The 23,603-nt window shown below is 35.9% G+C and overlaps 1 protein-coding gene across 15 annotated transcripts in view; it reads right to left on the bottom strand.

Moving 5' to 3' along the window:
- Window positions 1-23,603, bottom strand: part of PAN3 (poly(A) specific ribonuclease subunit PAN3) — an 81,998-nt gene that overhangs the window by 35,804 nt on the left and 22,591 nt on the right. For 11 of the 15 annotated variants that reach the window (XM_037378524.1, XM_037378526.1, XM_037378527.1 and 8 more), the window contains 5 exons: window positions 22,481-22,547; window positions 20,662-20,732; window positions 18,392-18,454; window positions 9,808-9,969; window positions 1,148-1,298 (listed from right to left, as the gene is read on the bottom strand). In XM_037378524.1, coding sequence (XP_037234421.1) covers window positions 1,148-1,298; window positions 9,808-9,969; window positions 18,392-18,454; window positions 20,662-20,732; window positions 22,481-22,547 — 514 coding nt within the window. The remainder of the gene's footprint in view (window positions 1-1,147; window positions 1,299-9,807; window positions 9,970-18,391; window positions 18,455-20,661; window positions 20,733-22,480; window positions 22,548-23,603) is intronic. The other 4 variants (XM_037378518.1, XM_037378519.1, XM_037378525.1 and 1 more) reach the window with 2 other exon arrangements.

The following is a 23,603-nucleotide window of genomic DNA, read 5'->3' as shown; positions in this document are numbered from 1 at the left end:
ACAACAGTTTTCCAGTAACACTGTACAGCACAATATAGTACAAATCACAGTACTGCAACATGTTTATTTGGTCAGCAGAAGCACCACTTTCCTAGCCTGTTCTGATAGCTGTAACATACAAGCTAAGTGCTGGCTTCTTAAATTGACACAGATATATTCTCTGGCATCAGGAAAGATGGAAGTTCAGTTTAACAGATGGTAGTTGCCAATACTGGTTTAAAAACCCAAACATTTACAATATTTGCCCCTCTGCCTTTGGCAGCTACCTAATGCCTTCTTATCAGTCACAAGAAATTGCCAAAGGTTTAAGTGCACACAGAAACTCGCCAAAGGATCTGTGATGTGTAATATCCAGATCTGCTGATGGTTCTATCTTATAAATATTTTCTTTAAAAAGAGTTACTAGAATTAAGCTAACTTTTTTACAATCAGAAGTCCAAAAGATGCATAAAGAGCTTGATCTTTTTAAGTGTGAATGAAAAAAATCTCTGTCACTCAGAATTGTATGACTGCATGGAACACATTTCAGTAAGAGTTTTAAAGATGGGAAATAATCATAAATTGGTCTTAAAAGTGAGATTACATATGACAGATCAATAACACTACTGTGCAGGCAAAATTATTTTAGAATAAGCTTGTCTTCCACTTTTTCTTTTTCATCGAGATTTTAAAGTCCCTGTATATACTTATTAACATTGAAAATCATTACTTCTAGATTACATACTCTAGAAACAAATGAAAAAAGCAGATCAGCGTGTGGCAATCAGAGCACATATTCACTGTAGACTGCACTGCATTTCCAGACTAGGGGTAGTTTAAATGATCTTCAGGTACTGTTGTAGCAAGGATTGCATAGAGCACAGTTCATGATAACTCAGCACCCCATTCCCCCAAAAATGGCAGAGAAAGCTGGGCTGAGTTTATTTCAGTACTGCTGTGGCTGAACAGTTGTTATAGCCTGCAGTGTGATTTCCATACTACTGGAAGATAAACCCCGAGTTCCTGCACTTCTTATATGCTTGAAAACTGTCTTAAAGGAGGCGGCTGCATTTATACCTACCTGATAAAGCTGATTACTATCTATACAGCGTTATGTTTGACATTAAGTTAAAAGCAACTGTACTGCAAATCATTACTCTCAACTTACCTGGTGCTAGCCCAGCAGTAGCAGGACTTCCCATGGAGGGGTGAGAGAACAAGGCTTGTGAGAAGGCAGACATACTTGACTGGGATACATTACTCAGCCTAGAGGTTGATCCTCCTTTAGGAATAAATTCACTTGCAGAAGGATTTGGTGTCTGTTTAAAAACAAATGTAAATTAAGTATTTTAAATGTGAAGAGATGGACAGTGTCTACTCGGTATAAAATATTTTCTAGGCAAGCCCACCGAGCACAGAGGATATATTTAAGTTATATACAGCTTGCTGACAAGAACAGCATATACTGGAAACTGGTCTGCATGAACAAACTTAAATGTTTTTCTAGCTTATGTCTCAAATAGCATTAGCAAGCTTTCCACATGAACAGCTGATGTATGAGTTCATACAAACACTTTGCAAAGGCTTTCCATAAGCATTACATTATCAAGTTGGAGAACAGACTTGACACTGAGAAAACCTTGCTAACTGCTACAGACTGCTCCTATATGACTTCAGCAATTTCATTTCAAAGTAAGTAGCAGTTTCAAATTAAAGCAGTAAAAACGACTGCTGCTAAAGAAGTCATCCCTGCCTCTATTTCAAATAGGCCTATGTGTTCCATTTTTTTTTTAAGTTTACTTCTGTTTTAACTAGCTATTCCATTTTTGTAGCACCTTTAATAACAAGGTTTAATTTGGCACCACAGAAACAAATAGCAGCAGAGTGACCATCAAACATGCAGTGTTTATTAGTACATAAAACATATCACACAACCAACTTTTAATTTCTATTATAATCTGTGCACAGGTTTTATAGCTGTGGGAGGTGTTTTGGGGTGAGATTTTTGTTTGGTTTAGCTCAAAAGGCAAAAAACTTATTATTGGGCAGTCAATTACAAAAGACATTAGTCAGAGAAAAAAGAAATAAAGCCAAGAACTAAAACCAATTATTACACATACTGAAAAACTTGAAGATTAACTGTCAAACTTAATTGTGTTAAGTAATCTTCAGAATACCTCTCAAAAGTATATAAACAAAAAGGGTAAAAGTAAGAAAACAGTAACAACTCCCAATAGACAAAGGATACTGTTAAGATAATCCATGATTTGTTTTTTTTAAAGCAAATTATATTGGGTAACTTCAGTTTTAGGCAGCTTCAAAATGACCAAATGCATCAACTGTTAAATTACCAATATTGATTTTTACCAATATGAATACAGTGGCATCAGAGAAATTAAGTTAGCGCCAAATTAGAAAAGAAGTGTGATTACAGAACACTAATTTAGACAGTGGAGAAGAGTATTTGAAAAGTATTCTTTGGTGCGTTAATTTGTTTTTAATATCTTTATTTGAATACTTCAGCCAAATATCATAGTATTAATGTATTTCAACGTACTGGAAAGGAAAAAGGATTCTAAAAACTAAAATTAAAGAGGATGCTCAGGTTTAAAACGTAATAGTAAGAATACTGCACCTTTAATCACACAATTTTAACCGTTAGCCACCTTATGATGTTACATGGTAGTCATTCTATATATTCATGTGTTGGAGTATTCAAAGAGCAGCTATAACCAGGGATGTAGATTGGTCAAGTAAAACACTTAAGATTTACATGGGTAAAAAGTTCATAAGAATTTTAAAACTCCTCAAGCACATTAAGGAAAACTTGCTAAAATAATACACCAGTGCAGCAAAACAAATAGTAAGTTGCGTTATACAGACTGAAAACAAGTAACTGACACGTGTAAACTCAAAAGGTATTATTCTGGACTTATCTGAATTTTAGGTACAGGAATAACTAAGCGAATGGTGTTCCTCTAGATAAAATCTGTCATGCAACCATTCAGCCAAATCTGCACTGAAACTGGAAAAAATGACAGAGGTGGTAAAGAGCCATATAGAATTTGTCCAAATAGCAATACAGCTGAAAAGTCATCAAACAAAACAACCAGGAAAGCAAAGGTCAGCATTTGTAGCATTTTGCTAAATGCACAGAAATTCAAAGAACTATGAGATCCACATTTTTTCCACTAGTAAAACTAGCCATGACACATCCACAGCTCTACCACACCAAAATACTATGTCAACTAGGCAAGAAGGGCAGGACATGGCAAAAAACTCGAAGTATGCAAGGGGAGAGAAAGACATCTTCTGGAAGATAACCTCAGCCTTTCCTAGAGCAACTGAGAGAGTTCCCAACATCCCATCCATACGATTCTAACTGAACTGTTAACACTTTCACCAACTGATTCAATCAATGCTTACAGCACAGAGCCACTTTTTATTTTGAAATGCATTCCACAAGTTTTCATAGACCAGTTTTGGTCTCCAAAAGTTACTTATATATCCATCATAATTTTAAAATGCAGCTGCTTGAGAGCTCCACTTTAACTGCTCTAGTTTATCCAAGTGAAAGAGTCAAACCCAGGAATCCGTTAAGCAGTTTGGGTTTATGCTGCAGAATAACAAACAGGAGTAGGTCAAGCCTGATGGAAATTCAATTTTCGTTCCATTTTTTGGTGTTACAATTCAGGATCAGAATCAACACCTGATAAGATTAAGCTGTTTTTATATAACTTTGATGAAAGTATTTTATATGAGTAAAAAATATTTTTAGCTAGCATAGATAAATATTTGTATAGCTAGACTCTTTCCTATAAAAGCCTGTTTTACTTTTCTGTGGTATTACAAACATGAAGCTGTAATCCAAGACTTTCCCCATTGGCAAAGAAGTGATTTAAATTTTGGTTCCAATTTTAAAAGACTCTTCCACATTCAAGCTGTTTTCTAAATACAGAAAAATACTTGAGCTCCACAGCCACCAGCCAGAATAAACTAACAATAAACTAGTACAAGAAAATTTAATAATTTATGTTCAAAACTAGTTAATACTTTGACAGAAATTTTGAAGCTTAAGCCCCAGGCTGCATTTAAATACATTATGTCTATGTGAAGTTGCAGTTCTTAAAATTATTCCAAAAGCATACAAGTTTTCCTTTTTCAAACTCTGTAGATAACCTATTCTGCACCAATGAGCACACAAACATGCCAGAATTAGGAAGCCACATTCTTAACGCCAAATTATTCCAAAAATTACGTTCTTGGTCTGGAAAAATATCCTACTTTCACTCTGGCAACTCATAATACAAAGTTTAAAATCCAGTATCAGTTTTACATTTGGATCAATGGTAAGCTTGAAAATTCTGTCTAAATGGGGACTATGCCTTAAAATCCTAAAGGGTATTCTTACAATTTTTCTGTTATAATCTTACCAAACTTCCCAAAATTTAAATTTTGATAAGAATGAAAATAATCTATATCTAATTAGTGAAAAGCACTTTCTTCATTCCATATTATGTCTACATGTCCCACAAGCCCAGCTTTAAAACAAATTTTGCTTAATTAGTCATCAATTACTCATCTCGGAGTAAACTAATTTATTCATGCTACACCAGGCTTAAAATTTGAAGTCCAAGATCAGGATTGCTAAATAAAAAGTAAAGAAAACGGGTACTGAAGACTTTTATTAAGCCTTGGGAGTAAATAAAAGAATGGAGATGTAAGAAATACTTAGAGGACATGTAATGAATTATGCAATGCTATGATGTTAAAAATAAAAGCAGCAAATGCACTTTCTAAAGCCCAAACAAGAAACACAAAGCCTGCTAGCAATGTGCACTATGCAACAAACTAAAGACTGTATTTTCAGTTTCAAATGCAAATGTCCTGTGAAAAGGCATATACAAAATTATTTCAAAACATTAATTAACACATTTTCAACAAACAGCATTAAACAGAAACAAGTACAGCTGTGTCAGCTACCTTAAATCTTTCTAGCAACCCACCTAAAGTAATTTCCAAGTCCTATTTGCTAAAATTACCACCATTCCTTTTTCCTCTCAACCTGGCCAGTTTTAAGTCTCACACACACCCCTCTTCTTCCTGTATGCTCATACAAATACTGTCAAAACTAAAACAGGGAAGCAGCTTCCCTCAGTACTATCTGAACTAATAGCTGCATCATGCATTCTCACAAGAATGATTCCATGAAGAAATTTCACCAAAATACCCTATTTTCAGATTCTTTATGTCTGTGCTCTCCAAAAGAAAGAAGAGCCTCCCTTCAGTCAGTATTGCAAAGGAACTTCCAAAGAAAGAATGCAAAACTGAGTCCATCCAGCTCCACATACAAAACCAATTTCTATACAGCACATACAAATACAGTCCAAATGAAGGCTGAATTTAGCCATGATGCAATTAGTAAGGATGGAACCACAGCTGAAGTGAAAAAGTGAGGGAGGACTATAAAACAACTCATTTGTGTCACCATTCAGCACAAAGTTTGACTGGTGGCTTTTATGCTTTTAAAGATAAAAAAGGAAATACACCTAAAACATAGTGGGGAGGCGAAGAAAACTATTTTGTGGTATCACTGAAAAACAATTCAAGGCTCCTTAAAGGAAGGTGCAGATGAAAGTAAAGAGCAAGCCATGGATCTTAGCTGAACACCATCGCTAGGAGGACCACACAGCAGCATGCAGCACTACTGTATGTTGAGGAGCTGCATGTATCACAGATTTCTGTAATCAAGAAGTAAAATAAAAATTCCTGTTTCATCAACTGTCAATTTCAATAAATATGATTTGTCTTTATGCTCCTCAGTGATAAACTACTAAGGCCCCACTGCTGCATCAATTCATAAATGAATCCTCCAAGTGCCATGAAGTACAGAATCAGGCTGTAACACACGGATGCTCAAGTTATGGAGCCTTTGTTAAGGTCATGCAGGGATCTCACAGGAGTACTGGAACGGCTCCGCATCCCTCCCCCCATTTCCAGTTCAGTATCTCAAAACACCACTGAGATGTACAGCAGCAGCAGAGCCACCACCTCTTATTTTGGTGGCTGTAACACTACTTCATTGGATCGGTTCTGGTCCCATGTTCAGACCCACACCCAAAGCCAGCTACCTAAAGCAAAAAGTAGGCTGATTTCATTTTATTTCAAAATAATTTGCTAGTGTACTTACCACACTAGAACCAGGATGCAGTGTTTTTATTCTCTTTTTATGTTCTACTTCACCTCCAAAATTCATGTTGATCTGTTCTGACATCCCAAATTGCATAATCTTGTAATGGTTACAGAAAACTACCACTAAGCCATCCTCTACCAGTCTATTTTTAACATAGTTTTCAGAATCTCTCTCTCAGGAATTCAAAAACAACAAAAAAAGTGTTGCCTGTTTTTATGTGTGGTTATTTCTTGCTCTTTTGGGGCATTTCTTTGTTGTTGTTTTTAAGTGGGCAGGTGCACCATACAAGGAGCTTCACTTTATGTAGAGAGCATCATTGCAACACCTCCTTTCCAGGATTCCTTGTTAACTATGACATCAGGGAAGGACACAATCTGTGATGTCCGAGCAGCCCAGCAGACACTGGAGGGCTTCAAAGCAAGTCTCCTTCCCTCCCACTATTGAATTTGTGCAACATGCTACCTTATTGCAATTACTGTGACAAGTTGTCACATCAGTGGTACAATAAGCTCTATAGGCATTTCAATTAGTCAACATTATTAGCTGTATTGCAAGAGTTAGAGAATTTGATTAGAACTCAGTGAAATTTGTTGGTTAAAGATTTATTTCGTTTTAAACCAGAACACAGGCTCAGACAAATAAAGCTACTAGCAAAGTTTTGTTATATCTGACAAGAACTCACTAAAAAGTAAAGATTTGGAATATTTTCACATTTTTTAACAAAAATACTTCAAAGTATTGTAAAAATTCTAAAGTTTTAGAAGTCCATGTTCTTGATGCAATATTTTTCAAAAATTCATTTCTGTGATTTTTTTTTTAAGAAACAAACAAAAAAATGTTATTCATGGTGCTCAAGAACTGATCCATCTAACTAAAGAAGTATGTATTCCTACTAGTTTAAAGAGAATTACCATTTGCTATTATATGTATCATGGTGATGTAGCGGCTCAGGACATTTCCTAATGGGGTAGGAAATATCACTAGAGAACAAACTTTGGTTTGGGTTTTTTGGAGGAGCTGGGGTTTTTTCTTTTTTAATGCACAACCCAGAATACAATTCTCTCTGTGGGCTCCACTTTTAATCATTTAAATGTAACGCAGTATTTTAAAGAAAATAGATCTGGACTATAAATTCATTGCCATGCATGAGAAACAATTACACTGTTTTACAAGGCATGCTGTAAGCTACCTTGCTTTTTAAAACAGCCACTTTTTGGACAAAAATTACTAAAAATTGCACCATGAAATAATGTACTCCCACTTCTTAAATCATAGCTTTGGAAGAGTGGACATTCAAATAGACACATGAGTTTCAACACCTGCCCAGCACTGCAAACCCTCAGTGATTTTGAGATGTAATTCTGCTTACTCATCCTCAAACATGCCCTCAAACAGATGTGCCTCCATCATAATTTAACCTTTCTACTTCTTGCTTAGCACTCAGTCATCCAAAATTTAGTTTGTGTAACCTATATTCACACCTGCAAAAATCTCTAAACAGCCTGTATTTTGAAATAGTGAAGAGCAATGCTATCTGTGGATTACATACATAATAAAGTAGGAAAAAGTCAATCTGAAATCTCAGTGTGAAACTACCCATTCTTACATAGTTTCATGTACCAAACTTCTCCAGCCATTTTTTTGTATTTTATAATTAAAATTTCTAATTTTTAACAGTTCAAGCTTCGTTTAACTTAACTTAGAAAACATTCACACTACAATATAAAGATTTACAATGATCAGATCAAGATAAAAGTTGGTTTCTCACCTATGCAGAGCTTTATATATCCTCATAATCTCAGGTGCAGCCTGTTTTTACACCTTTCCCCATTCAGTCTGGCCAGACTCCACTGTTACTCTGCAATCCCTCCTGTTTCCCCTCCAATTTTATTTCCTATGGCTGGAACATCCTTCTTATTCTTATTTCTACCACATATGCGTATACATGCTTTTCTGAAGTCCCATATCTTCATGGGAAGCTATTGTAATTGCATCACATAATACAAAATCTTATGCTGTACATAGTTTAAATCAATTATGTAGCTGAAGATTCTGGCACACTAAAGGAACTTGCACCCTTCAAAAGCCACATGCTCTGCAACCAATCCCAAGCTACTACTGCTAACCTCAGAAAGCTAGGGGACCTCGAGCTTCCTTTTGCCACACTTTCAACACAACTTTGGAGAGCATAGGTTCTGAAAAGGCAATTGCTCCTGCCCAGAAGCTCCATTTCTCACACTACTGGCTCTCCAGCCTCCAGAAGCATTGGTTTTTTGCTCTACTCTAAGTGGAGCAGATCAAAAACAAACCTTGCTGCAACACTGAACAGCAGAGAAAACGGAGGATGAGTACAAATGGAGCTTTTCCCGCCCTTTCATGTCCATCTGAAATTCAAAGATCAATTTTCTGATTCACTCTTCTCAGAACTGTCTACTAATTTACACTCCCATTAGACACACACAACAAATTCAATCTGTCAATCTTCTTTCCCTTGAGAAAAGTAGTGCTTCATAGGCTCCAACCACTCCTCTGAAACCTTACCTGGTCCTTCTGCCAATGTTTCCTTTCTGCTTCATCTTCCTTCACCAGTGGCTGTGCGGCTCCCAGCAGCAAAAGGACTTAAGCCCAAACGCCCCTACACAATGTAGTATCCATTTGCCTGCATCATGCTGTCCATGACTTCCAGTATCAGTAACACAAAGATATCCAAACATCAAGTAATGCAAAACTAGTATTGGTATGGAAGGGCTCTCATATGAGCTTCGTGTTGGCCCTTACATGGCAGAATTTAGGAAACTGAAAGAAACTCTTAAGGTGCCAGAAATTCTATTTATCAGTCTGTTGTCAATTTACCCATTCCACTCACTTAGAAAACATCAAAAAGAACATAACCCTCACAGAAAAGACTGAAACAACAATCTCTGAAGAATCAAAAGCACTACACAAGTACAGAATAATATTAGTAGCAGTGTTGCAGTTCCCACCACTATAATAATTTCCACCTAAACTCCATGTTAATGGACACTGAGCTGATTCCTCCTAGACGATAACGAAGGCTAATGGTAATCCCAAGGATAACCTGCTACTTCCGTACAGATATGCTCAAATTCAGCTGTACATGTCCCCTCTTAAGGAGCTGAAGAAAATTCAGGAATAAAGTAAAGTAACAATAAAGTTTAACAAAAAAGTTGAGAAATATAAACTATCCCAACATAAGAATTGAAAATTTACACTTTCTGATCATGGTGGTTACATCTCCAAATTCTGTACTGAGGGAATTTATTGGCATTAAGTGTCAATCATTTTAACAAAACACTAATTTTACCAATAGAAACCTTGCAAACATGAAAATTAAAATAAAAGGTTGTGCATGTTTGCTTTTAGAATACATATAATGCTTACTTTTGCTCCTCCTCCACTGATTATAACAATCAAGCAAAATACATAGCACAGCAATGGGTGAAGAGAATAAAACATCTCCAAGTCACTGCCCCAGAGGGCCCTATGCCTACTTTGTGAAATAAATATTTGATCTGGTCTCAACCTATATTTGGAGTAACTGCTTCTAACATTTTCAAAATTTAAAATAAAGCACCCAAAATACTGAAAAAGTGACTAATAAACAATAATTTTACCTGTAAATTGTTTTCTGTGACTCTGTTCCACCAAACCATATTGATGGGTACTCCTGTTTTACACCTGTCAGCCAGACAGCCAATAGGGTTCTTTGATTTTCTTGCTTTTGATCCCATCGGAACTATCCTCTCATCCAGCATCCCCAGTCGATACTTCCTGGGCTACGAAAAAGAAGGAGAGAAACCAGGCCACTCCTAACAACCCTCATCTAAAGCTACACTAAAATAGGTATTACACTGTGATTTCTGGATTGGTGGAATAGGAAACAATTTGCAAGTAAAATTTATCTGAGACTGTTCCCTTTCAATCCTGACTATTTGGTTATAATAAACAGTACCTTTAAAAAAATGAAAATAAACTTCAGGGGCTACTAATTATTTGTAAGCAAAACCATCCATCACAAGTCAGCCACTAAAATATGAGCATAAATTGGGGAATTCTATAAAAATGAGGAATTGCTTAAAAACATCGTGTTTTTGAAATAGATACCTTCAATCACATCATAATAATGAACACTTCCCTTTAGATTATCAAACAAGAAATTAACAGCTTTTGTATGCTTCTTTTTAAATTCAGATTTGCCGAGACTCATCCCCTGAAGACTCTCTTTTAAAAATCAGGTAGACCCGAGTAGCCAATTACAGCAGAACTAAATGAGAAAAAACATTTCTGCTCAAGTTAATATTCAAAAGCCTAACTTCAACTACTGTCTTAAGTGAAAACAGACAAGAATTACCATGATAAACACATTGGAAATGGACTTAAAATAGAGAAAATAAAACTTGCTTGAGGAAGTGAACGTGCAATGCAGGAGGTACTTGCATCTCAATAGGAGTGACATTTCTATTACACTGGCAATGATCTATACAAATTGAACTATTTATAAAGCATGATATGACCATTAAATGAAAAAAGCATACTGGAAAAAAGAAATCTGGTAAAGACTTTCAGAACAGGTGAAGTACAGAAGTTCTCTAGATTTCTCTGTGCTTTCAAACCTGTGTGTACCTACCTAGTAAGTACCACCAAAAGAAATATTTCAGCATCTATGCATATTTAGACCAGGACCTTTTATACAGATTGTATCAACAATTGGACCAAATTGCAGGGGTTAGTCTGTTTTTCTTTTGCTGTGTTTTTGTTTCGTTTTTTCTCCAATGTGAAAATGCAGCTGTCATCATCTGGATATAGACCACTTTTAAAGTAATCAAAGCTTAACTTACCTTTATTTAGGTACCTACTTCATCTGGCACCTTAGAAATCTTACCAGTGTCTATCTTGATATGCATTTTAAAAATTGTTCTCAGGAAACAAGGCAAGAATCTAATTGGATAAGATTCCTCACTTATAAACAATTTGTAACACACAGAACAAAACTACCATAAAATGACTGCAAAAACAAAACTTAAGTAGATTCCCTCCTCCTACTTCCCTGAGAACTTTTAGGCTGAAAGCTTTGGAAAGGATTAAAACAGAGTAGAGTCCTAGTACTACATTTGCCTTAAGACAAAAAAAAAAAACAACCTAAGAACAGCAAAACAAACAAACAAACAAGCCCCAAAACAAGCAAACAAACTCCACACAAAACACAAACACAAACAAACAACAAAAAGCACCCAAGGATACCAACACTGACTATGAACTACAAAGCCAATAAACTCCATGAAGGTCAAGTTAACCAACTTTAATAATAATGAACAAGACTGAATACTGCCATACCAATGAGAAATCTGGTAAACTGTGTAATGGGTAGCACAAAGTCCTCCTGTAGTTCAAATGCAAACCTGAACACGGTAAATCTAAATATTGGTTGTTTATTGGGAGAATCACTCAACTATTGGGCAATTTACCACCTCAGTAATCCAGAAGGACTACTAACATCATAAACTGCAAAGTCTGAGAAGTCAGGCATACAAATAATGTTGGACTTTAGGGCAGCGTATGTAAGCAGTATGAGCTTTCTTTAGCCTGGCTACTGGAAGTAATAGCGTGGAATAACAGCTTCCCCATCTCTCTCTCCATGTTCAACCAAGTGCAGGGGCACAGTCTGCCTCAGACTACTGGATTATAACCCAGTATCCAAACACATTCCTATTGATAAAGGGTTCTTTTAATTCTCTGTAATAACAGGTGACCTATATGTATTTTGAAAAGGAGAACCAAAACAAAAGAGGTACTGAGCCAACGTGCAGGGAGGCTATTTCAGTTACAATGGGATTCAGACACCAGGCAACAGAATGAAACCGTATGTCAGGTTTCATGAAGGACCATGCTGGGGAGCAGAGGAAGGGGGGCAAAGAGTGGTCAATTCTATGCCATAAAGCAACACAGAGACAATATGAGTTCATATACCAGTAGTCCTTGGCCTACTAGTATGAAAAAAATAAAGTGGGTGAGACTAAATTAAAATTTTACTTTCATTATGTACTATAAAACTTCACCAGTGAATTAATAGGCCAGGATTTCATTGTTCAGACAGACATTGTAAGACGGAATATACAATATTTTTATATTTGATATATTTGACTGAAATAAATTTCAGTCTATTTGCATCAAAATCATTCTAAATTATATTTGTTTTCAATGAGCAAAATGGCATCTGATTCAGAAAGCCAATCTGAGTTTACAGAAGAACAGAAAACAGAAAAAGTGTTTGCCAAGAGGAGAGATTCAATAGAAAGATCAAATAGATTGAGCAGTTTAAGTCTATCAACTTTGCTACATCCTTACCTCTACACAGAGGAGCAAATAAAGCAACAGAGACAGAATAGTGCAACTTGAAAGAAGCAAGCGACAAGCCACTGATCATTTCTGAACTAATATATCTACCTGAAACACAGAGGCATGACAATCTAGACAAACACATGCAACTTCTTGGCATGGGGACAATATCTCTTGGATGATCACAAAAGCAATTACATTTTTGCCTTCTGTAAAGTCTTTCTATGAGGCAAAAAAACCTGTTCAGTCATACAGATGAAGGGATAGTTCAACTTTTTGGGGGGGAGGTGGAAGGGATGGGGGGGGGGTGGGGTGTGAAAGGTGGCTAAAGCATTTAAATACTTCACAATCCTTCAGCAAGTATTTCTTAAACTAGGCTGCAACTCCCAACACGGTTACAAGTTCCAAATAGGTTTTGAAAGGTCAACAACATCACAATTATTTTTAAATGGAAAAATAAGGTTAAACTACAATAATTATAACGAAATCTAAGAGAAAAGAAAAAAAAACCAAAAAACCAAATTACTACAAAACATTACTGGAACAGTTCAGTTCCTCCAGGGCAAAGAAGTGTGAAGCAGTAGTAATTACTGACTGCAAATGTTTACATAAGGCAGGGAACAGCTAACTACCTTTAATTGCTAGCAACAGCTTGGCTCCCCAGGGTGAGAAGGGTAAGCATTTTCAACTGTAGCTAATAATTATAACCCTTGCCCTGTAGAACCAAGTCACTGCCAGCAATTAATGATAGGAAGCTACTGGTTGGCATGATCAGAAGGAAGGTGTTACATTAGAAAAGATAAACCCCCAAAGCCTGAGAAACATTACACCTGAACAAAAGAAATCCACTCTAAAAAGGTCCTTCATGAGTAGCATATTCACATCAGAATACTACTACAGACAAGTAACTTCATTAGCCCATGCCAGAAAATATTCCTGAAGTCAGCTTAATTAGTTGCTTCTCAGTCATTCAACAAGAAGTTTGGGAACATGTTTAGCAAGTTCATTTTCTTCCTATTATTTGCTCTAACAGTGTCTTTGCCACCAGTTCCTCCTGTTTCACTGACAGTAGGCAATGCCACACTTCCTCTAATTCAGGAGTAGTCACATCACTGGTGTAAGATGTTACAAGGCTATCCTAGAGGAGTCAATCTAAACAAGAAAAGATTTACAAAAATTCAAACTGTAAAAAGTCCTCCTGTCTACTAACTACCATGTAATATCTAAGTTGGGATAAGCTGGCAAATCAAACTCTACAATTCCAAAGTTTTCTTCCACTGAAGATCTGCAAATGGATTTTTTCAGGACCACTCACGTCCTAGATTACATTTCTGTTCCTTAAAATGCATTTACCTCTAGTGGGCTTTGAAATTTAGATTTACAAGACATTTTCTGTACCAAAATATGCACAGTTAAGTTTGACATACAAATACACGAGCAGGCTATTATGTTTTATAGTGAATAATCTGAGCTATGGTAATGCTGCCTATGTGCATATACTACTGAAGCAAATAGAAGTGATCTTAAGCCTTCCCCATCACAGGCTAAATTAAGCAGCATTACCTTAAATTACCATAGCTAAAAGGTATCACAGTAGCATTAGCTAGGGCTCATCTGCTGTACAGCGAGTTGACTGTATCTGCATGAATAAACATAAAAATAGTATTATATTGTCAGACAGGAAAGATCAGGTATACAATACCATATTTTCCTTGTGCTATTTATAATAGAATTAAGCAATATATGCTATTTCAAGTTTCAATGTCGACTTGTTTTGCAAGCCTTCAGCTTCTTTAACAGAAGTTAGTGGCAAAGAGCATTAGAAGAGGCTAAGAACTCAGCTGAAGTGCCAGTCCACTCAAAGAGAACCAACTTTTGTTGTATTATGTCTTTAAAGCAAAAAGCTAACTACAGGCCATTGGTATCATCAATGCTATTTGCATGCAATAGAGCTATAACTGAGTAGCTGCAATAAGACAGTACTTGAAACACCCAGTTGTGGATACAAACTTCAATATGTTATTGAGAAAAAGCCTCATAGTCTGGGCAGAATCCCTATTATATAGGCGCAATCAGCTAACAAGGATCTTAATTGTGAATACAACTGCAAAACTGGGTTTAGTAATAAGCTTTACAAGGTTTTACACCTGAACACTAGATACAGTCACCAGGATTATCCCAACAGATTTGTAAGCTGCTATATGAAAAAGAGAAGTTGTCTTGTCTTTCCTTTTTAAGCTTTGTGGCCAACCGAGCTACAAAACACCTTCATATGGCCTGGGTTTGTTGCTAACCAAGATACTTTCTCCTCTTCCTCTTTCAGCCTCTCCCTGGTAGAGGCAGATGATACTTGTTTTCTGTATCTCAACTTCTGAAGGTTGGAACAATTTTTTTACTTTGATATCCACAAAGAAGTGGAATAGGAGCCTGGTTGACAGGTTAAAAATAATTGCGGTTGGTTGGTTGGTGTTTGTTGTTGGGTTGTGGGGCTTTTTTCTCTTTTTATGAAAAAAAGGAAGAGCATGCTAACATTTATAATGCTTGTATGTCTATAATTTTAATGTTTATTATTACATCCAGTTGCAGACTAGCCACCCTTCCATCTGGAACTTTTTTGTAAAGCTGTTCATGAAGCCCTGGGTTTGACTGGGAATAAAACTTTCACTAACTGGAAAGTATCATACAGAGACAAAGATAAGATTCTTCTACCCAAAGAAAACTAAAATGTGCTCTTTGGCATGGAAACAGGTCTTATTCCAGAGCAACATATTTGATCACTGCAAAAAAAACAAAACATTCTTGGTTCAATCAAATTATAGAGTGAAAGCTGCAACAGATCAGACATTACATCATGCATTTTAAACCACAGCAAAGGAAAACTTTTCAGGTATACATACTAAATGGTGTATTTCATGAGCACATATGCTGAAAACATGAAAATCCTGAAGTGTTCAAAAAGAGCTATGGAAAACTGACATATCTTTCAGTCAAATCTTTTGTCACCAATTTTGCAGCCTAGCCAAGTTGGATGAGGTATGAATTACCACAACAGCTCAAACCTAGCATGGATGTAGTTATACTGACCAAGTTCTTTACTAAGAAACTAATACCACTGGCTGAATTGAAATAAGCTGGTGGAAAAGCAGACTTTTTCCACCATCATTACAGCAGACAGTTCAAACTGTATAGCGAAGACTTGCCAGAATACCACCACCCCAAGATGTACTTTTAGAAACATCATTGTTAAAGCAGCACTCAGTGAGCAAACTACAGGGGTTTTAATGCTTAAAGTCTCTTTTCTAATAGGCCAGAAGTTTTTATATTACTTATAAGAATAGTAGAAAAACAGCGTACAGTTAAAAACCAAAAATATAGGTAAAAGGGAACTAAATGCAGATGTAACTTTTACTCTGGTCTTTACTGAGCACAATTTATCAAAATTGATTTATTTTGTAGTTGCTTTAAGTATTTATATAGTCTTCAATAAATGTGTGCACGTTTAAAACATATTACCTGCAAACATTTATTAATTTTCTCTAGAAGCATAATCTGTCTTTCTATATTCCTGCAACAACTTTTGCATTCCTTATAAACTGTAGCATTTTATTATTACAGTATTATTATTAATATTTTATTTCATTATTACAGTAGGGGTGTATAATCCCAGAAGGAAAACTTCAGGTTTGAAATATAAGTTTAATCCAGGTACATTATAAAGTCTGTGCAGCCATAATTCTGCAGTTTAAAACACAGTGATGTGACATAGTGTTTGGTAATGACCCCTCAGCTTCCCAGAACATGATTCATGCTTCTGAGAGAGAAGGTATTCAGGAGACTACGAAACAACTGTCTCTGTACATTTTCATTAAAGGTAAATACAATAAGAGCAAACATGGCACACATGGTTTCTCAATAAACACCACTGAAGTATATAAAGATCAGGTATCAGAAGTGTCAAGAGCTGGAGACAGGAAGCTGGAGAGAAATATAGCTTCCCAACAGGTAACAAAACTAGGAGGAGGACAGGACACTCAAAAATAAACTAGTAATAGTTTAGGTCTTAAGAATTTGGTTTCTACAGCACCTAAAGTTAGCTTTATTGTTTTCTTCTAACATGATGAGGGAAACTCTCCTTGTACTCATTTAAAAGCTTACATTTATGCAGACTAGGTTTACAAGTAGTCTTTTGTTTCAAAATAATTTTCTCTGCACATTTATTACTGCTGATCAAAGTATATGAATTGAAGAAGTCTGTTGTCCAGTCTCCTTGCTGTAAATCTCCATAGACAGCACTAAACAGCAGCACCCTGTTCTGGTGAACTTTAGTCCAAATAATCTTTACTTTCCATTCTAATCTAGCTTTAAGAGTCTTTTGGTCCTGGCTTTTACTCACCTAAAACCAATAGAAGGAGTTCTAAGAAGAAAAAAAAAAGTCTTCAAAATACACATAAAACAGCATTAAAATTCTACTGAAAGTTGTTCATTACAGCTGTTGGTTCACTCCTTGCAGTCTGGGGACTAACAGTGGTTCTCACCTTAATGATCCTCCTCTAGGTGTGACTGAACGATTAAAAAAAATGAAATGGAATAAACCAATGTTAGGAACTTTTCAGAAGAGTTCAGTTTTCATGAGGATTGAAGGTATGAAAAAACAAAACAAAATGTAAAAGCAATGCTTTTCACTATTCTGTAAGGCTGACCAGTGACAAGTAGGGGAACCCTTTAGCCTGGATTGGTGGCAACAGTCTCAGAACAAATTTAAACAAAACCTTCATCATTGATTTTCTTTTTAGTGCATTAAGCAATCATCCACTTGGCAACAGATTCTGATCAGTTATGTTGCACGTTTTTACGAACTGTTTACCAGAACCACCAAAATGAATTAAAGGAGTTTTCCAGTTAGATCATTTCAGGGTTTATAGAGGAGCATTCTCCTCAGTAATGGCTAAAGCCAGTTTAGGAAAAACACCCAACAAGTTCAAGTTCAGAATGCCACCCTATTTTTAACAAGCATAACATGTAACTGAAGAAAAAAAAAAGTGTGACATTATTCTCAGAAAAGAGGGTTAGTCTATTACTTACTCTAGCTTTTGTTCCATGCTTCACAAATCCTACTTGTGCGTTGCAGATTAACACTTACCTGAAAATCTCTTACAGGAAATTCACTTTAAGGTTGCTTGTCTTACTGCATGTGGAGTTACAACAACCGGACAGTAAATCCAAAAGGTTTTACGGTTGACAGAACCTCCACCAAGGCTCCATCTACAGAAATACTTAGCTCCTTTGATTTCATTTTAAGTACCCTATAAAAATGTCTTTAAATAGTAATCTTAGTTTTCCTGAAATCTAAAATTGAAATGCAGTTTAATAATTTCTAAACAGAGAAAATAACTTCAAGAACGTTCAGAAATGTTCAAGGACTATGTTTACTTTTTAAACAAAAAGTAGAATGCCTTTAAATATCAAAATAATCAAAAGCAACCTAAATAGCCCAGTCACACTAATTAGTTTCAAAAAAGCTGTCTAATTAAAAAGCAAGGATATAAGAATTGCAATCATCAAACTTTGTCTTTAATATTTTATTCATATCAAAGATTTATGTCCATATGGCCTGCCCATTGTTAAAGGGCAGGCTGCCAGAGTAACATGGTCAGAAATACCCAGAGACACTAAAGATCATTAAACTTAACTTCCTTGCTTAACACAGTTGCATATTACATGCTTTTACAGAAACTAATAACAGTTTTATACAACACAAACATGCAGGTTTTACATAGTTGCAAATAACTTAATAGTTCCAAATATTTAAAATATCACAACTCTTGATTTGTAAAGGAGAGCAATTGCTCTTTATTCACTTACCAAGACTGTATTATATCTGTCCTCCAAGTCAGTGATAAACGAAGGAAATGCTGGTTTTGCCAGCTAGTTCGGAACAAACAAAACCTTAGCTCTGGGCTCTTAGCAAGAAATTGAAAGTTTTTTCCAAATACTAGATATTGTAAACAACTACATTTGAGCTAGTCACCAAGGCTCCCTTTAGAGTCAATAAGCAGAAGCACAAACATCTAAAAAGCTATCTTGTGCTACAGCAGGCATCAAGCACTGGCCTGATAAATCACATTGCTCAAGTTCTAAATAACCCCCACCTACTCTGGTGAGAGGAGATCACACAAGTTTTTAAATACCTGGCACTCAAGCATTTAGTGCTTTTGAGGAAATCACTGAATACAATTTGACTATTGTACAAAAAAATACTAAAATTAAGAAACTACATCCACAACTATTTGCAATGTATTGTCTGGCAGTAAAAGTCAGTCACAGAAGTGTCATTTGTTTCTCATAACTTTAGCCATCAACTTTTATCCACTTAAAGCAGGCACTGACTTCTAGTTTTTCACAAAATACTTTTCTCAATGTGAGCTGCATGTTCCTTTAAGCTGCTTATCTCTCTTTGCTGACCATAGAGGGAGCCTGGACGCCTAGATTTTAGACAACTCAAGTAATATTAAAGGGAAACTTCCCCATTATTAACATTCTTTAACAAGCTTTTATACAAACATACATTACAAAATAAGAGTCATAATAAACTATAAATTATTAATATGCAAAGCAAAACACAGATCTCTTTCAATTAATGCCAGTTATGTTTGATATATTAATTGGAAAACAATCCAAGTCAACCAGTTTCACAGATAATTCTTTCTCTTGATACTATTTTAGCCATGAGTAATTTAATGATTTTTTTTTTCTTGAGGGAAAAAAAGGGATCAAGTCAGAAAAGACTCTACATTTGTATTTGAGCTGTGAGTTATTTGATTGGTTTTCATTTTGTACTGTTTAATTAACATTGAAGTAAATTTTAGAGGCAGTGGTCACTCTGGCAATACTTCTGTATGATAGTTCGTTTTCTTTGGTGCATACAGTTTACATACTTAAGTGCATATGCACATACATACATATGTGTGTATATATATAGACACAGTTCTTGCAGACTGCATTAAGAAGAAAAATACACTTGTTTTCATTCTTACTATCCTCAGTAAGTAGATAAACAACATTTATAATTGCTTACATGCAACATCCAGTGCACTATACTGGCATTAAGGAAAAGGGCAATTCAGAGATTCCATGTCGTTTGGATACATCATAATATTAGGAAATGAACATTCTACAACAGTGTTTCATTTCAAGGAAGATTGGTCTGGTGAGCCAGCTACGGCAATTATCTTTAAGCTCAGTTTTCACCTGCAGGAATGATACAGAGCTCCCAATTGCCAACACACAAATGAAACTATGAAAAGTCACCAGCATGCTGATATAGCTTGCTTTCAAGACAATGCATTATCAACTAAAGGAAAGTTCAAGATCATGTGGCCAATAAGAAAGTAGTACAGCATGAAACTCATCAGCGAAAGTAAAATTTGACAACTGGTTGGGACAAGATAAAATCTTTTTTGATAAGCCACAGTTCACAAAAATGAGAAGGAACTCTGGTGGAACCAAACTTTTGTCTCTTATTCCAGCCACTGCATTTGTAATTGTATAATTGGAAAACACCACAACCTATGTTGGTGCAGGTCAAAGGTTTATGAAGATGCCATCTAGCCCTCAGCAAAAAAAAAAAAAAAAAAAAAAAAAAAGATTTCTCAGTACAGATTAGAGAGGAAGAAAAAATATCCCAAACCCTAGCTTCCCAATAATGCCAGAGAGTGTCTTTCAAACTAAATGCATTCCAAACTGCAAGAATTACTTTCACGTCATGTACAAAGAAATGGAGGAATGACTCTTAATATATTCAGAACTTGTTGCCATGAAGGCTTGCAGGTGGCTTTGTGACTCAGTACAATAAAAATAATTTCTTTTCACATTCAATGGACTATGTCCTGATTTTCATATCCAAAGCATTCTTAAACACTTCAGTTTATAAGAACTTGGAATACTTCTTAATAGCAGCAGCAGTCTGGTCTAGTAAAGTAGTAAAATCTTATTTATATCAGCAGCAACATATTAAAATAAATCTAGTAACATTAGAAGAATCATCCTTACTTCACCTAGCATTTCAAGTTATTCCAGACCTTCCCTGTCAACTCATCTACAAATCTGCTACTTAAAATGTAGTTGCTGCCTACCTTCCTCCTTTGAGACACACTGAGGGCAGCAAAGTCATTGAACAAGGATGAATTTGGTGAGGTTAGTGGATCTGTAAAAGAACGTAAATAACATATTATATATCCCTCATTAAAAAGAGATTTTATATTTTTAAACTTATTTCTGTATGGAAAAAAATCATTTTGACAAAACTAAGTTTAGCAACCACCCTGCTAAAACCCACAGCATTTATTAGATTCTGTGCAACTGATCAATATAATGGTGCTCATTAGCAGAATTTAGTAAGTTCAATTGCTATTGACACTATTTAATGTCCATCTAACGTTACCCAAAATTAGTAACCTTCTGTATAACACAGTCTTACAAATAATGATGTGGATCTTACTTGTTCTGTCACTGTTCTGCACAATTTAAATCAGAACTAAGGGTAGCAAGAGTGTACATCCTGTTAGTGGCTTTTTACTGCTTTTTATTTGTCCCTATGCATCCTCTTTCCAGAGTTGAAACACCAAAAACTGAGTAACAATCACAGATAAAACTTAAAACTCTGAACTGCATGAGTTGAGCTGTCTCATCAGCAGATGACTGCCAGCTGTAAACATTGGTGTTCTGATGAAACACTTTCTTCAGCATCAATACATACTCCTTAAAAGGGTAATTCTACAAGTGAAGCACAGCTTGGTGGGGAAGCGGGGTGGAGAAAAGGATTGGGACACAACAGAATTTAAACCAGGCTGACTTGGGGAAACCAGTTTCTCTCCTTCAGATGCATCACTATTGCTGTTTGGCCTGTCACAGTCAAACTCCGACTGCATTTAAAACTGGAGACCTCCAACTGCCTTGAATAGCTAATTGTTTGGTGGGACAAAAGAACAGAATTAATCACAAAACCTACTGGAAATGAACCAGGAGGAAGAATAAACAAAACAAAACAAATTTCAATTTTCAAACAAGTTAATTTTATAGTAGTTTCTATCATGCTTAAGAAATTATAACCCTAGTAAGTAGACTAGCTGCAGGGTCAGACATGCAAATAAGAGTTCATCATTTACACAGTAATTTGCAGAGCAGAAATATATTTTAAATGTATGCCCTTGCCACAAGGGAGTAGTACCCTCTTCTTTAAAGAAGATATTTTAACAGCTACAGCTAAAAATCTGCAGTGATTCTGAAAAGCGAATTACAGAAGTTCACTATACCCTCCACAATAGTATAGTGATTATGAAGGCCTGCGCTACAGAGACACTTTGTTCAGTTAAAAACCATGTTCCCTGTTAGCAGGGAAAAAATTGTAAGAGGTAAAGTACTGCTTACAAGACAAAACTCAACAGCTATTAAAAATCATCAGTTATGTGATACATTTCACAAAACTCATACATCCTAAATTTAAGAATAAAAACCTGTATATTCATTCCACACAACAACTTACTTCAAAAGCACAATAAAAAGGGATGTTACTGCAGAGCAACAGAAATGCTTAAGCTATCAGTGCTTTACAGTGGATATCCAAAGTAGCATCTCACTTGAAGTGACAAGATCAATAATGATTTTTTTTTTTTTTTTTTTTTTTTTTAGTTTTAGTTGTGGTTTGTTTTGGTTTTTTTTTTTAGTTTTTCCCTACTGCAGCAAAGGGAAGGCTCAAAAATTTATGAGTTCTATAGCACTTCAGCTTTGTTTTAGAAGTAATCACAATACAATACTGCTAAAAAAAGTTCTACTGCATCTCAAATCAAATCAGAGGAGGGGAAAAAAACCCCACCCTTAAGGCTCAGTTTTTCAAAAGTGAATCTCTTACATATTAAAGTATGTTTGGAAATTTATTACTTTAAACGTACATACCATGGCCTGCATACTGCTTGGCACTGTCATTGAGAAGGCTAGGGGAGCTGCTGCTATTTGTCATCCTCTGCAAAAATAAAAAGACAAAAGTGTACATGTAAATTAAAGCTATAATGGACTAAGTGAAGGCATTGGGGATGACATCTAGAAAGTTTTAAGAACAGACTATGAAACCTGTGTTCATTCCCTATTTAATAAATACTCTAAGCAGACAGTGATTTGCAGCTGACAAACATTTAGTAAAATAAAGCATTTTGCATGAGAGCAATGCAAACCTAAAATGACTGTATATTAAAACAGAACACTATCTTCACAAATTTCTAATTTGGGAGGGTCTACCAAACCTGTGGTTGTCTTCCTGTACGTTGTCAAAATGTTAGATAAGCTACTTATCTCCTTTAAACATTCTTTCACACTGTACTCCTGAAACAATTCCTCCCTTTATTATACACTACCATCGCAACATGAAACTTTTCCAATGAAAAATACTCAAATTAGTATAGCATTCTTCTTAGAAACAAAGTAACCTTTTGAGACCTTTCAGCAAAATCATGTGATCCTTGTAAGCCATCAGGACATCTGAAAACCTCTCAGCGTTCTTCCTAGACTCCACCTGCTTCTCCCACATTCCTCTAGAGACACAGACTAGCAAATAAACTAGACTTAAGTGAGGCAGTGCTGCTCTAAGAGCTACCACTGCTTTGACAGAGAAGTTCGAAAGTGTCTCTTCTAACTCCTGCTTATTATTTTCTTTGACCAGTCTCTCAAAAGAAGAAAAGGTGTGAGAAGAAAAGCAAGGCAAGGTCAGGAAGTGTTCTCTATCACTGAGAGAGACAACCAGTAATTTGCTAAAATATTCCCTGCCATGCTTTTGGCCCACGCCAACCAGGAGTCTCCCAGCCAACTTCCAAGCACTATTCAGCAGCAAAAAGGTTTGAGATCCCTTCAAATAGACAGTTTGCATGCAGCCTCTGCTTTACTGAGTGAGTGTACATCTGCACAAACAGGCCATTTTGTGCCAGCTGGCCCTAAGCATCAAGGAAAGTTTCCAGGCATGTTTAATTTAGTAGTCTAGACACAGACCAAGACTCAAAACTGGTCACTGGAGTTGCTCTTCATGCTT

Source organism: Falco rusticolus, chromosome 2 (genome assembly GCF_015220075.1).
Source record: "Falco rusticolus isolate bFalRus1 chromosome 2, bFalRus1.pri, whole genome shotgun sequence".
Lineage (NCBI taxonomy): Eukaryota > Metazoa > Chordata > Aves > Falconiformes > Falconidae > Falco > Falco rusticolus.
This window is presented reverse-complemented; position numbering and strand designations above follow the sequence as displayed.